This window comes from Desmodus rotundus, chromosome 10, assembly GCF_022682495.2.
Source record: "Desmodus rotundus isolate HL8 chromosome 10, HLdesRot8A.1, whole genome shotgun sequence".
Classification (NCBI taxonomy): domain Eukaryota; kingdom Metazoa; phylum Chordata; class Mammalia; order Chiroptera; family Phyllostomidae; genus Desmodus; species Desmodus rotundus.
Genome location: NC_071396.1, coordinates 40,388,793 through 40,403,925, shown reverse-complemented (window position 1 = coordinate 40,403,925; position 15,133 = coordinate 40,388,793). Strand labels below are relative to the sequence as shown.

The 15,133-nt window shown below is 43.8% G+C and overlaps 1 protein-coding gene across 1 annotated transcript in view; it reads left to right on the top strand.

Moving 5' to 3' along the window:
- The window catches only part of ADAMTS19 (ADAM metallopeptidase with thrombospondin type 1 motif 19), a 217,927-nt gene that overhangs the window by 136,033 nt on the left and 66,761 nt on the right, over positions 1-15,133 (top strand). Inside the window, exons 11-13 of the mRNA XM_053912338.1 lie at positions 5,064-5,165; positions 10,288-10,418; positions 11,704-11,876. Coding sequence (XP_053768313.1) covers positions 5,064-5,165; positions 10,288-10,418; positions 11,704-11,876 — 406 coding nt within the window. The remainder of the gene's footprint in view (positions 1-5,063; positions 5,166-10,287; positions 10,419-11,703; positions 11,877-15,133) is intronic.

The window sequence follows — 15,133 nt, the reverse complement described above, 5'->3', positions numbered from 1 at the left end:
GAGCTGCTACGTCTGCCAGGCTTGATAGAGTGGCCTAATGTAGGAGGTGTCCTACAGGGCCCAGTGACACCCTGTCACCCAAGTTGGGTACTCGAGGTGCATCTACCATGTGGGCTGTATACACCCTCCTCTTATAGGTGGGGCTTGCACATCAGTGGGAGGGATTCACCCCCAGAGCAGTCAGCTGCAAGGACTGACTGTGACCACTGACCATAGATAGACCTCTGACCACTGTGGAGGATCAGCTGGACAAGGACCCGCCCCACAGAGCTGGACTTACTTCAGCGGAGCTCTGGTACCCACTAAGTTTACCCCTTGAGTGTGCCACTTGTGGAGGTGCTTGGGTGGTGCTTTGACATGGTCTGAAGCTGTCCATTGGGTGCGCTGGCTCTGGGGTGTCCTGGCAGGGGCAGGCCAAGGTCGGCAGCCACCTGTTCTGCCTGGGTCACCCAGTGTGGCCTACGAAGCAATCTAGATGGCTGCTACCTGTGCTGAGCTTGGAGGTGCCCGGGTGAGGCCAAGCTGCAAACCCAGGTGGCGGCTGCTCGTGCTGGGCCTGAGACCACTTAATGAGAGGACAGAGCACTCTGAAGCCAAATGCTGCTTGTTTGAGAGATATTTTTAGGAAAACCTAAAACATCAACCTAGACAGGTCATTCTTATGGAAAAACCACTGGAGACAAATTGGGTGGGCTTGAAAGGTAGGTGGAGCAGAGCCTCAGATGAATCACCAGGGTGGGCAAACGGTGTGAGCCAGGTTGATGGAGTCTGAGAAAAGGCACCTACCTGCCTGCTGGCTCTGTGAGGGGAGGGCTCATCAAAAAAACAGTGGCCTCTGCTAGCACTTCTGTCTGGAAGAAAGCTGACCACCGCCAGCTCTTGTCGTGATGCTGGACAATTCAGTTCCTCCCAGTATGTCCCAGGTGCCCTTCAAGTGCTGTCCCCCTGTTGGAGCTTAGAGGCAGTGAGTCGGGGTAAGTCCGTGTGTGGGCCCTTTAAGAGGAACTTTCCGGGGTTCCAGCAGCCCTCTGCTTCATTCCCTGTTGGTTTCTACAGCCAGAAGTTGTGCTGACTTCTCTTCTTGACACTAGAACCCTAAAATGGGACCCCTTACTCCTCAGGGGTGGGGGGGCTTCTGCAGCTGACATATCCCTCCCAATTTTTATCTGCCCCATGTGGGTGTGGGACCAGCCTGTTCTGCATCAGGTCCTCTGGGAATTTACTCCCTCCTTCCAGAAGGGGAACCTTTTGTCTTTAATACTCACCCCAGGATATGTTTATGCATTGTGGGGAGAGGGAAGAGAGGAGAGGAGAGGAGAGGAGAAGAGAAGGGAGGGGAGGGGAGGGGGAGAAGGGAGGGGAGGGGAGGGGAGGAAAGAGAACATTGGTGTGAGAGAAACATCAATCAGTTACCTCTCGCACACACCCTGACCAAGGATCGAACCCACAACCTAGATATGTGCCCTGACCAGGAACTGAACCTGCAAACTTTTGTTGTACAGGATGATGCTCCAACCAACTCAGCCACTTGGCCAGGGCAGAATCTTTTTATCTTACATCCTTTATACTAAGGAACTCTGGGTCATTTTTCTTTCAAATAATTTAAATGGTTTCTTCCCACTTTTCATTCTTTTCTTTTCTTAGGGGCTTCCTTAACTAGGTAGTGACAGTCCTCTCTCTAAATTTCTTCTTACTCCCCAACTTTCTTGAACACTTTCTGATGTGTTCTAATGGGGAGTCCCTGCAGCTTGTTAGTTCCTTTGCTTGCTAGGCACAGACTACATTTTTCTTCCCATGACTTAACTTCCGCCACTAGCAGTCTCCAAGTGCCGGGAGTTGTGGGAGGGAAAAGGGAAGACATAAATGTATTTAACTGTTAGTATCCAAATCTTCTCCATTAAGGGGTAAAGTTTGGAGATGTAAATGAGCTAGATTTCTATGTTCCTTATGTTAAAAAGAAGGTTTATAAGAATGGCTAAAATCCGATTATTGTTGTTTTATTTAGTCAGTGTTTGTTTAGATTTATCCTCATTTATATCAGTCTCTCTCTCTCCGTTGCTTTTCCGTCCTTTCCTCTCAAATTTCTTATTTCTTCTCAAAGACCATGTTTCTTCTGAAAGTGCATCATTCTGAAACCCTTTTGGACAGATCTGTTGGTGACCAGCACTCAGGTTTTGTTCCCATGAGAGTCTCTATTTAACCTTTAGTCTTGAATAAAATTTTAGCTAAGGTTAAGAGTCTATAATGATACTTACTTTTTGTCTCAACATTTTGAATGTTATGCATTCACTTCCTTATGTTGGTGCCAAGACGCCATCTTTGTCATTTTCCTAATCTTAAAAGAAAACTTTCAACATTTCACTGTTCTTTATGATGTTTGCTGTAGATTTTTGTAAATGTCCATTAATCACAAAAACATTTCCTTGTCTGCTGAGATTTTTCTTTTTTAATGAATGTTTTAGTGGCTGTTGAATTTGCATCACATGCTTTGTGCCCAGAGAGGTAAGAATTACAGATTTTGAAGTTAGTGATGGGCTTGATCACGTTAATCAAATCTCCACGATCACAGTATTCAAGGAGAAAGCCAGCTTGGCCATGGTACAGGGCATTTTCATGCATTGCTGGATTCAGTCTGTTAAAACTTGTTTGGTCTATTTACGAGACCCACTGCCTAGCTACCGCTTTGTTTAGCATATTTAACTCTAAGTTAGTACTGAGGTAGATAACTATTTTTACTTCTTTTACAATCCCTGTCTGGTTTGGGTATCATAAAGTGTGTTTAGAAGTGTTCCTCTTTTTCTGTTCTCCAGAGAGTGTATGTAAATTGGGAATAAATTACTTGAAAGATTGTAAGTTTTGGGGCCAGGTGCAGGGAGATTTTTAACGATCAATTTTAACTATCCTGTGGTTACAAAACAGTTCAGCTTTTCTATTGCTTCTTGGGACCATGTTAGAAGGTTCTAGTAAGTTTTTAAAAGCATCATTCCATTTTATATAAGTTGTCAAGTTTATTGTCATAAAGTTTATAACCTTCCTATTTCTGTTTAAACTTTACATTACCTGAAATTATGCCTCTATGCTTTATTCCTAATAGTGTTTATTTTTCCTTCTTTTTTTTCTTACTAATTTTCAATTTTATTAATATTCATAGGGAACTAGATTTCAGCTTTTTGTTATTTCTTTTTATTCTTTTTTTTCCTATTTTTAAAATACCCCTCTCTCTCTCTTCCTCTTTTCCATTCTTAATGATACTAAGCTGTTTTGTGATGGAAAAGCCTGGTTTTGAAAATATCACCCCATACTGAGTTCCATTTGCAATCAAATGTTGAAGTTATTGCAATTGTATTTTGGAGGAAAATATATGGAAGAACGAAGAGTTACACATTCGAGATTTAATTGTTACTTCCAAGTACATGCACTTAAGTTTTTAATTTTAACATACATTTCAGAGCATCTTAATGGAACTGTTTGCTATAGAGAAACACGTGGGTACAGGTTTCTTTGAAGGTAAATTTTGTGATATTTATCCATGAACTTAAATCTTCCATAAATTTAAATCTTCCATTGAAATTATTTGATTTTTAAAAATATAGTATTTTCATGTAAACATTTAAAAGCCCACTTGAGGTAAACATCTAATTTCATATCATGTGTTTCTTCGTCTTTTATTACGGAGGAAGAAAAAAGGGATATTGTACTACTGTTATTCATTTGCTAGGAAATGCTGAGTTGTGCATTTCTGTTCTGGATTCCTACACAAAGCATTTTAAGTTTTAAAGTTCTTTTCTTAATTGACATATTAGGTGGTTTCAGCGATTAAGTTGAAAAAATTCCACTCTGACTCCTGTAACATATGGAGTGTTTGGTTCTGACAAAATGCCCAGCCCCGCTCCTCACTCTCTTAAGAAAGCGCTTGGGATTACACAGGTCTAGTAGCGCTCGTCCGAGAGGTTCCCCTGAAGGTAAACACGGCCCACACCATTTCTCCGAGGTTTTCCTGCTTTATTTTAGACGGTTTGGTGTGAACTTCTGGATCTGAGTTATTTTTACGAGGGAGGCTGCGGCTTACTCACCACAGACCCCTAGACCTGCAGAAGGAGAGGGTGAAGCGACCTCCTCTCGGAGGCTTATCCTGCAGGACGTGCTTACCTTGAACTGCGGCCAAGAGCGCCTGGCCTGGAAGTCAGTGAAAGCACCTGCTGTTTGAACAGCAGACAATGGGGGGGGGGGTTGGAATGCAGACCACCAACACTGTGCACCAGGCAAGTGGGGTCCTAATGCCCTGGAGCCAAAGGCTGGCTTTTTAGTCCACTGTGCATTGACCAGCTAGTGAACTGGATGAAAATAATTCATGTTTTCACCCAAGTAACCTTTATTGAATATAAGTAAAGCAATGTTCTTCCTCGGCAGAAAACTCGGCATTTGACCCCATGATTATAAAACATCCTTACTAGAAAGATCTCAGCAGGAAAAATAAATAAATAAATAAATAAATAAATACGTTCAGGAGTTAAAATTCTCAGGTTAGAGATCTGTTAATTCAAATAAAAATGTGTCCACAAAAGTAAATTAAACAGTTAACCTCTCTGTTTGTTTTTAAGAGTCTAAAATATTGTATAGGAGCGATTGGATTTAGGGATTTTTTAAAAAAATAAGTTCTTGGATGAAGTCTTCATAAATGATATGTGCAAATAAAAGTTACAGAATAACTCATATGCTAAATATAATGAGATACACTTGTGTGAAATATTTTGAAGCAGAAAGTGATTTTTAGTTCACACTTTTTTTGCTGCAGCCACTTAATGTTGCGCAGTTGCCTGTGTTTCATTAAAAGAAACTTTAAGATATTTAAACCTATTAAACAGATTTCTTGTTTCATGTATCGATCTTCTCATCACTATAAATAAGCCATATACTGTTTCAAGTTCAATATGGAAAAGGACCTAACACCTATTTTTTTCAGATAATTTCTGTTCTATTGAAATGACTTTCTCAAACATGATTGATTTAACCTCAAAAACGGGATACGTTCCCCTTATTAGCTATGATGCCCTTGTTTTCAGCATGTGATTTGCACAGGCTTGTGGTGCAAGGTGGAAGGCGAGAAGGAATGCAGAACCAAACTCGACCCCCCGATGGACGGGACCGACTGCGAGGCCGGAAAGGTGGGTCACTCTGGGGCCGGAGGTGGTTGGGACATCAAATGAGACATGTATCCATCTCAACTCTAGCGGAATACTTTCAGTATGTATAAAATTGTAGGCATTTCATCTCTAATATTTTTAACTCTTATATTTTTTAAATCCATGGTTGTTTTGTTAATATTGATGCGATTGTTTTTATTGTTGTTGATTGTGAGAATGTTGAGAGTCAGATATATGTATTACCTTGTCAAAAAAAGGGTTCATTTTTTTTACTATTTAAGTCAAACATGAGTAAAATGATCACAAATAATAGAATATGTAGGAAAACTTCTCAGAACTGATGAAGACTTTCAGGTGTGAAATATCGTCTCAGGAGAGCCACTGAGTATAATTTTCCCTTGTCATTTCAAGCATCAAATATAAAATATTCCAATTGACATTTTGGAGATTAGTAAATATTTGACCATATAAGTTGTTTACTATGTTTTATAAGGCTATAGGTATTTATTAGTATGTATTTCCAAATCAAAATAACTGCTGTTGAAAATTTAATCTTCTTTTGAAGAAAACAAAGGAGGTAGATTCCATGTAAACATATAGCTGTAAATTTAATCAAAAGATAACAGTGCAATAGTTTCCGTAGTTTTAAAATTTTTATTCTATGAAGGGAAAGAGGAATGGTTATCACTTTACTCTAGGTGAGAGACCAGAACCCTCGCCTCGGAAGAACACGATTCTTACTACATTTGAAAACGAGCAGTGACATAAGATTACTTGGGGCGAACACTTAGTGAAAAAAAGTGCCCCTTTAAAAACGTATTAACTTGAAAAATTGACAGAGTGGAAATCTAGCAATTCTACTTCTAGAATTTTGTCCTAAGGAGATTCTTACACATGTGCACCAGAACAGGCATGCGGGTGTGTACACACACACACACACACACACACACACACACCTTGGTTATGGCGATGCAATCGGCACCCGCGACAGTGGGAAGTGGGAACAGCACAGACGCTCCTCGCCGAGGAGCAGCTGCAGCGCAGGTGTGGGAAGGATGGAGGGACTGTGCTTACACCGAGCAGTCTGCGTGGAACAGGTTGGGACCCAGGCAGGTCAGGAAGACTGGTGCTTCGGGAAACCATTTGAGAGTTAAGAAAAACCAACGTGTATCCAGATGTGAATACACACGACGAAGTGTACATATTTAAATGTGTATGAAATGGCTTGGAAATACAAACCCCGCACTGTCGTTAGCAGGTAGCTCCGGGGAGGGAACCGGAATTGATGGATGGGAGTAAAGCAGCAGGAGGTGAGGGCGAGTGCAGCGTCTCTCCAGAAACTTTTCTGGATTGTTTGCCTTTTTTTTTTTTTTACTTCTAGGATTTCTTTCATTAAAAACAGAAAAAATGTACAAACTGTTCAGTCCAAAATATCTTTTAAAAGACTAGAAACGTTGTACCCCTAGATACACCCGGTGAGAAAACAGCTCCTGGAAGGGAGCTCCCGGGAGATGCCGCCGGTTGTTCACATGCGGCGCCAAAGGTTTTTCTAGGAGCTTACACGAGAGTCAGGAATTGGATTCGTTTTATATTTTAAATTCTACACAAAAGTAGGATAATGTGTGTGTATTGGGCAAGCCTTACGGGGTCGTGCTGGGCAATGTATTGCATGAATCACAACTGCCCGCCGGCAATGCTTTCTTGTCGCCCCTGACACACGAGAGCACTCCTCGACAAAGGTACCCAAATATTTTGCTACATTTCTTCCAATATCACACAGCCCATCCTCCTTAGTTACTCTTGAGCAATATAAAAGCTCTTTCTTTTTATGACCTGGTGTCTAAATAGTTTTCTGCTATTATTTTTCTTCTGCTATTTGTGAGAATAATTTGCATCCTCCAGGTCTCCAAACTCATCGAAAGTGAAATGTTTTGTGTCTGTGTAATTGTGCTAACGTCTTCTTTTAGTGGTGCGGGCTGTACTGCTCTGCCTATTGAAATAACTAGTGAACTTCTCGGGTCCACAGGCCACGTGGGCTTCCTCCCGTGTCCATCCGCTGCAGCTACTGTAGGAGCAGTCATCACGAAAGTAGCTTCCACCGCTCCGCCGGGGAGCGGCCCTAGTGCTGAAGCGTTTGGATGCCTGCAGCCTGGCACTGAACGCCGCTAGCTCCATAGGTTGCTAACCCAAGAGACAACGCTGGGGGTTTCATTCTGAGTACACTCCGCTGATGTTAATCCAGCTGTATAACTAGCTACCTACGGGCATATAATTAAGTTGAGAAAGTGCCTACAGAATTTTATGATTCAAAATGGCTGTGAATAAGGGATTTATCTACTATTTATACACAGCACTTCCCAAATTAAAAGCAGCCTGTTTTCTTTCTTCCGTTCTCTTAAATAATACTACCATCTGTGTTTACATTTATGTTGAACAGAGGTTAAAGAGGTGATCAACAATTTCGTAAAAACCAAGAAATACATGTTCTTAACTTACAGTATTTGCTGGGAATTGACAGAGGGGAAAGGAAAGTTTTACATCAATTTACTAGAACTTTAAACTGGTTTGAAGGATTCTGTGTAATATGATTTAGCTATTTTAGCTAAATTGAGATACTCGAAATTACCACTGTCATTCTTTATTTTAAAAAGTGAAGACCGTGATACTCTCACAGTAGCAAATTCGCATAGTACAGGGTTTGTTGCCTTTTTCCCACTCTCTTCCCTTACCCACCAATGTCTGTCTGAGAAAGTCTGACTAGAAAATGATGTTTCCTTTGACATCTTCATGGGCCTCTTGCCACTGGCTGTTTTCATGAGCTTCCTAGATATATCTGCCTAGAAATTTTGAGAGACCAGAAGTATAGTCAACTTTTTAGATCATGTGTCTGCCAGAAATAGCCTGTATTCACACTTAGCCTCTTAACATTTCCATAAATCAAACTCGATTAGAAGATACGACAAATTTTGACTGGTTCAGACCAGGTGTAATATCTTTTTTGAGGCTAAAAACTCCAAATGAAACAAAACATGCTGCTAGAAAATTCATGGAAAGCATCCTCAGGATCATTTTATATTCAAACTCATTAGAATATGCTGTATAATAATCAAAAGACAACATTTAACCCTTGCCTCCATAGCGAAGCACAGGGCCACCTAGCAGACACCAGAGCAGGTTCTCACAGTCGCCTCCAGAGAGAGGCTTCTCTGCAAGGTGATGAACTCTGAATAGGTGATTACCTTTTCTTTAGCCTTCACCGATGGGTGTACGCGAGTTTGGCTGGCAGATCTGCTTCCGTTTCTCGGCGTCTGCCAGGCTTGGTCTAGTTGCCATGGTGGGCAGCCTAGACCCCGGTCTTTCCCGGAGCCTCTGTCGTGGGCTGCCAGCTCCAGCCAGGCCTTTTGCGCCAGCCTGCTGCTAAGCAGGCAAGGAGCTGTGACATCCACTCTGGGAAAAGAAACACCTTCCTAGTCGGCCAGTGGAAGTCTGGCAGCGTTCGCCTGGGATTCTCTGTCCCGTGAATGGTGTAACACCATGTAATCCTTAAAACAGGAAGTTGTTTGAAAGTTTTCAGAGGGTCTGTTTTTGCCCTCCCTTGAAACTTTCAGACTGAATCTTTCTACAAAATCTCAGTTGTTTCATGAGAGACATTAGCATATCGATATATCCGACATGTTGAGGTTTATATTTTTAAGCGCAGATTTAAAATGTCTTGACTCTAAAAGAAGTCAAATTTAAAATTTGGCAGATTAGAGAAAATCTGCAGGAACTAATGAATTATTGCATAGAAAAGCATTGTCTGGACTCAAGCAAGACTAGGGAGCATGGTTTCTAAGTATTCTCTTCTGAAAACAACATGTGAGAACATATTCTCGAAAGGAATTTTAAAGAAACATAGATCAACAAAGATCAGAATGAATAAAACTTTGGTTACGTGTCTGGAAACTCACTACTAACGTTAATATAATAATTCATCTAATTTATTTTTGTTACAGTTCACCTTCATCAACTCTTTCATAAGGGCTGCGCGTCGCACTTAGCACTTCCTTCAACCCCTGCAAAGAGTCTGTTGGATCGATTTGATTATCAGTCTCATTTTGAAATGGGAAAATTGAGGATCGGAGTGTTTTCCCAAAATTCCCCACAAAGCATGTCGCCCTGAGCTGCAGAAAATTGTTTAGGACTGAGAAGAGCCAGCTTGCTCGACCCCTGTCATTGTACAATCATTGATATGATTTCTCCTAATCTTTACTTACTGTTCTCAACGTGATCTTGTTCGATGAATTTTCTCCTTGAACACGCTTGCCGCGACCCTAGGGCAAAGTTCCAATGAGCTGTCTGCTAGGGTGGCGAGCCAGTCCTCGGCACCCACCGAAACCGCCTCTTTTCCTGCTTTGGTTTACAGCTCGTGAGAGACGTCAACGTAAAACAAGGAGGCGCACTCTCTCTTCTTCCCTCACTGCTCCTATTCTTAGTGAGTAGATATGAAGTAAGCTATAGAAAAATGGAAACAACAGAATTTATAAGAGCCTAATTGCCCAAGTTTTTTAAATAAACAGCTTTCAGAAGAAATCTTGCTTGAGTTTGACTGGACCTCTTTCAGAAAAAAAAAGAGAGAAAAGGCATAAAGGAAAGTGCTAAAATTAAATAATAGTTATTTTTGATTTATAAGGAGAGTAGCCTGAATCCCTGACATTTCAAATCAAAATCGCTAAATTTGCTAAAATTCTGCTTCCCTCTAGTTATAGGACATTTTCCACTCTTAATCTATATGTCTCTGCTTTTCGGTTCGTCACCTTTCCATTGCTGTGTTTTTAGAGTGTGTCAGTCTCCTGGCCTGGCCTGCGCAGCCCCCCATCCCCCCCACCCCATCCCTGTCACGAGAACTGAACTCTCTGGGTTGGCTGCGGTCCATGTTCATGACCAGACCGCTTGATCCAACAGGAGGCGTGGGGGAGCTGGCCATTGTGTTCCCATGACAATAAGCAAGCGCCACCTTCTCGGTGGGCTCTTTCAATTACGTGTGTTTGGGATAGGGCTCCAGGAAACCCAATTTGATTGCAATTCCAGTGACTCTGTAGGCCAGTGAATGATTTTCCATTGTGCCCTGATTTGTTCACCTAAGACATAACTTTTGGAATAGTGGTGTAAGGCTGGAGAGTGTACCAGCAGGACCTCCGCACCTGGACCCGTGGCCGGAGAGTGGAGCGTGTGGAGCCCCTGCAGCCGCACCTGCAGTGCCGGGATCAGCAGCCGAGAGCGCGAGTGTCCCGGGTAAACGCCAGACTCCTGGGTCGGGGGAGGGCAGTGTTTCCTTCCATTCTGAAATGCAAAGATTTCACTGACAAGCCCTGTCGGGAAGCCCCTTGGACCCTACTCCACTTTGGGAAACTGAGGAGTTCCTCAAATTATTTATTTTATATGTTGTAAAAGCTCCCTTTAAAAAACTCACTTATATGTGGAATCTAAAGAGCAAAATAAACAAACAGAATAGAAATAGAGGTCAGACTAGTGATTGCCAGAGAGGCGGGGAGCTGAGGGTGCTGGGTGATAAAGGTGAGGGGTTGAAAAGTGCAAATTGGCAACCAGGAAATAGGCTCGGGATGGAAAGCGCAGCATAGGGGATCCAGCCAGGCGCACTGTAATCCCTGTGTGTGGGGCCAGTGGGTCCTGAAAGTACCGGGGGCCACTCTGCAAAGCACATGATTATGCAGCCACTACGCTGTCCATCTGAAACTAATACAGAATAGTGTCGAACGTCAACTGTCATTGAAAATAAAATTTACAAAGAAAGAAAAAGAATAAGACCAATCCTTCTAAGAACAAACGCTTGAACCCTACACAGGGTGGATTCTTGATTAAAGCGAATGGAATGTGTTGAGTGACCAGGGAGACCTGTGTTCCAAAGAGTAAGTCGACATTGAAAGGAACCGTGAGAGGTGCAGGAAGAGGTCAGGACTTCAGAAAGGGGAGACGCGGGAACAAAATCAGCACCGAAAGAAGCTAAGAGAGACGAGGAATAAAAGCATGCTCAGCACATGCACGGGCAGGGAGCACGACAAGGTCCTCGTGCTTGACCCTGTCACCCCTAGAGCGGTCCCAGGCAGGGTGTGACATTGTCACTTCAGCCTCGTGCTCCAACTCTGGGTGTGGGCTCAGTGGCCCTGCTTCTTCTGAAGCCATTTTAAAGAGTTTATGTGAAAACATTAGAAGCATCTTCTTACTGATCCTTAGACACAAACCCCTTCATGGGAGCCGTAGGCTTTCTGTTTCGCCCCAGCCTCTGCCCATTACTCTTTTTAATTTTCATGGCAAATCAGCTTTTATTTCATATGTAATCTGGAAGTTCAATTGCTCAAAGGTTGGGAAAAATATGTAGTTTTTTTAAAAAAATAAACATGGGTTTCCTACTATTACTGGTCATTTAACGAGTCCACATTTTCAAAAGTATATTAATATAAAAAAGTATACGTTATTACTATAATGCCTTTTAATTAAAAAAATGAGTACTTAACCTAAAAAAAAAGATAAAATTGATTATTTGTACTATCTTTTCTAGGCTAGGTTCTGAAGCAAGGGAATGTAATGGTCCCCGAAAACAATACAGAGTATGTGAGAATCCACCTTGTCCTGCAGGTTTGCCTGGATTCAGAGACTGGCAATGTCAGGCCTCTAGTGTTAGACCTCCGTCCTCACAGCATGTGCTTCAGTGGCAAGCCGTCACGGATGAAGGTAGGAGCGGCCGGACCCCACATCTAGGCGTGCCAAAAAAGAGCAGGAGGTGCAGTCTGGGTGTGCACAGCTCCGGTTTTTCTGGTTTTCACTGACATGAGACAACCCCAAGCACTTGCTAAAATACACATTTAAAAACACGGAGCTCTTCCTGCACACCTGTTAGAGCAACTGACATCGGAAAGAGCAGCAGTGCTCGACGCCGGTGCGGGCGAGGAGGCCCCGGGCCCGTCATGCTCTGCTGGTAGGAATGCAAAGCAGTGTGTACAGCTGCTGTGGAGAAAAGCGCAGCGGTGTCAAATAACCAAATACATGCTCGTGACGTAATTTAGAAAGGGCAGCCCTGTGCATTTACCCCAGAAAAGTGAAAATGCACAATCATAAAAGATCTTGTGCACACAGGTTTAAAGCAGCTTTGTTTTCAATGGCCCCAAACCAGAAACAACCAGAAAGGTTCTGAGTCGCTGAAGGGTTACCCAAACTGAGGTGCTTTCAGACCGTGGGATAGGAAGCTGCGATAGAAGGAACAGACCGCTGATACGTGTAGTGACTTTTTTTTATTTCAGAGCATTATGCTGATTGAAAAGAAACTGTCCTGCAGGGTCACTACTGCGTGGTTGCATTTATGTAGCAGACAGAGGTGGGAAACACCCAGGTTGGCAGTTGCCAGGAGGTAGGGATGGTGGTGAGGGGGGGGACGGGTATTACTGCGAAGGGGTAGCGTGAGCCAGAACGTCGTGCTGATGAAACGTAGCTCAATATATTGATTGTGGTGTTGGGTGTAAAACCTATGCCTGGGACAAATGGCACAGAACTATACATGGAGGTGTACCAACGTCAGCTTCCTGGGTTTGATGTCGTGCTGGCGTTGCCGGCATGTAACTCTGGGGAGAAACTGCGTGAAAGGTATACGGGACCTCACGGAACTATTTTTGCAACTTCTTTAAGTCTTTAATCATGATAAGAATTTTTAAGAAAATTATATGTTAGGCCCTGGCTGATGTGGCTCAGTGGATTGAGTGCTGGCCTAGGAACCAGGGGGTCACTGGTTCGATTCCCAGTCAGGGCACATGCCTGGGCTGCAGGCCAGGTCCCCAGTAGGGGGCATGTGAGAGGCAACCACACATTGATGTTTCTCTCCCTCTCTTTCTCCATCCCTTCCCCCTCTCTAAAAATAAACTAAAAATATAGATATTTTTTAAATGCCCATGGTCCGTGGGCTGCGGGTTCGTGTTGCAGTTACCAAAAACGGTGGTGAATTCTCTGTCTTAACTGACCATCACGCCGCTGGTCTCTCCTTTTGTTACTGCTCCTCTCAGCCAGTTAGGGCTGTTCTTCCCATCATGTGAATAGTGCTGCTGTTAGTAGCCTAAATTCTACCCCTGATCAATCTCAGGGCACCCATCTAACCGATCCCATCCCGCAGGGTGGGCATCGGAGCGTACAAGCACTAGTGGGAACCGCCAAACAGCAGGGCACAGCATTCCGCCACACTGGTTGGGCGGGGGAGCGGCCGTCAGATCAACTGCCTCCTCCTCTTCTTGCCAGCAAACCTGTAAGTGGGACCATCTCTGCAGACGTTCCCTCTGCCCTCGACTCTACAGCACAGTTCCCACCCCACCTCCCAGGGTCAGGGGCTCCCACTGTGTCCCGCACGTCACCCCCACCTTCCCTTTCAGCTGGCTTACTGGTGACCCCGATTTCTCTTACGTACTCAATCTCTTTTTCTGCTTTTTCACATTGGATTTTTAAACATATTTAGGGTTCCTCCGTGAAAAACTACAGACCTTCCTTCCATCTCAGAGGCCCCTGCAGCCTGTGCACTTGCAGCCTCCCCCTCTTCTCCCCCTCTCCCCCTCTTCACTTTGAGAAGTGACGGACACACTTCTCAAAAGAGCCGTCTGACATTTCCTGACGTTTCCTTCTGGTTTTCACCGGCACAAATCACACCAGTGCCGTCAAGGGCTTGCGTGGACACTAACCCTCATAAATGGTTTCCAATCCTTTTTATACTTGACCTCTCAAATGCATTCAAGTGGCCGGCTACCCCTTGGTTCTTAGAACAGGTGTGTGCCTTCATTTCCGTCACACGGCCCTCTGTCTCTACTCCATCGCTGGTGTGTTCTCGAGGGCCCAGGTGCATTCTGCTTTCACTCCACATTTTCTTCCCAGGGGATCACATCTCATCCCACGTCTTCAAATGTGCAAATAACGCCGGAAGTTGTATCTTCAGCCACATTTTTCCTTTGAGCTCCACACTTATTATTACAATGTACAGCCTCCTCTTTGGCATTTCTACTTGGGTGTTTGCAAGTTTAAGACTAAATTCATGATGTTAACCCTTCCAGTCTGTGTTCTATTCCTCTTCGGTGTCTCCTATCTCAGTGAAGGTTATGTCGGCTTTTCAGGTGCACGAGCCAGAGATGGGTCATTCTAAATATGTCCATCTTCCTCTCACACTCATCCAGCCCATCACCGGCTCTTTTCTGTTTTACTTCCTGAGTCTCTCCCCGCTCCATCTCCCCTTTCCCTATTCTACACTTCGGTGTCCAGAGCCTCTTGCTTGGGCTACTCTAGCGGCTCTGAAGCGGTCTTTTCTGTTTCCACTCTTCTGCTGCCTCAACTCACTCTTCATAGGGCAGCCTAGAGGTCTTCACACAAAATGCAAATCTGATCATTGGACTCTCCCACTTAGAGCGTTTCATAGGCTTCCCATAACTCTTCAGGTGAAGACCAAACAATACAACACGACAGGCACAACCAGACTGTTCTTAACCTGCCCCCTTCTGTGGTCTCCTGCCTCCCCTAAAACCCGACCCCTTCCACTCGGCACTCCAACACTGGTCTTGTTTTACTGCCTTGCACGGGTCATGGTCTCCAAACATACTGTTTCTTCCATTGAGAAGAAATAAGAGCACGATCTTCTACTTACACAATCTTCTTTCTCTTATTCCTCACCCAAGAGTATGTTTGTTGATTTTAGAAAGAAGGGGGAGAGAGCGCAACACTGATGTGAGAGAGAAGCATTGATCAGTTGCCTCCTGTATGTGCCCTGACTGGGGATCGAACCTGAAACCCAAGTATGTGCCCTGACTGGGAATCGAACCCACAACCTTTTGGTGTACCAGATGACGTTCCAATCAAATGAGTTACCTGGCCAGGGCCACAATCCCTTAATAACTGGTTATTCTGTCTTTCTAGATGCTTAGACCAAAAACCTTGCAGTCCTCCAATTTCCTTTCTTTCTCTTTTACTTT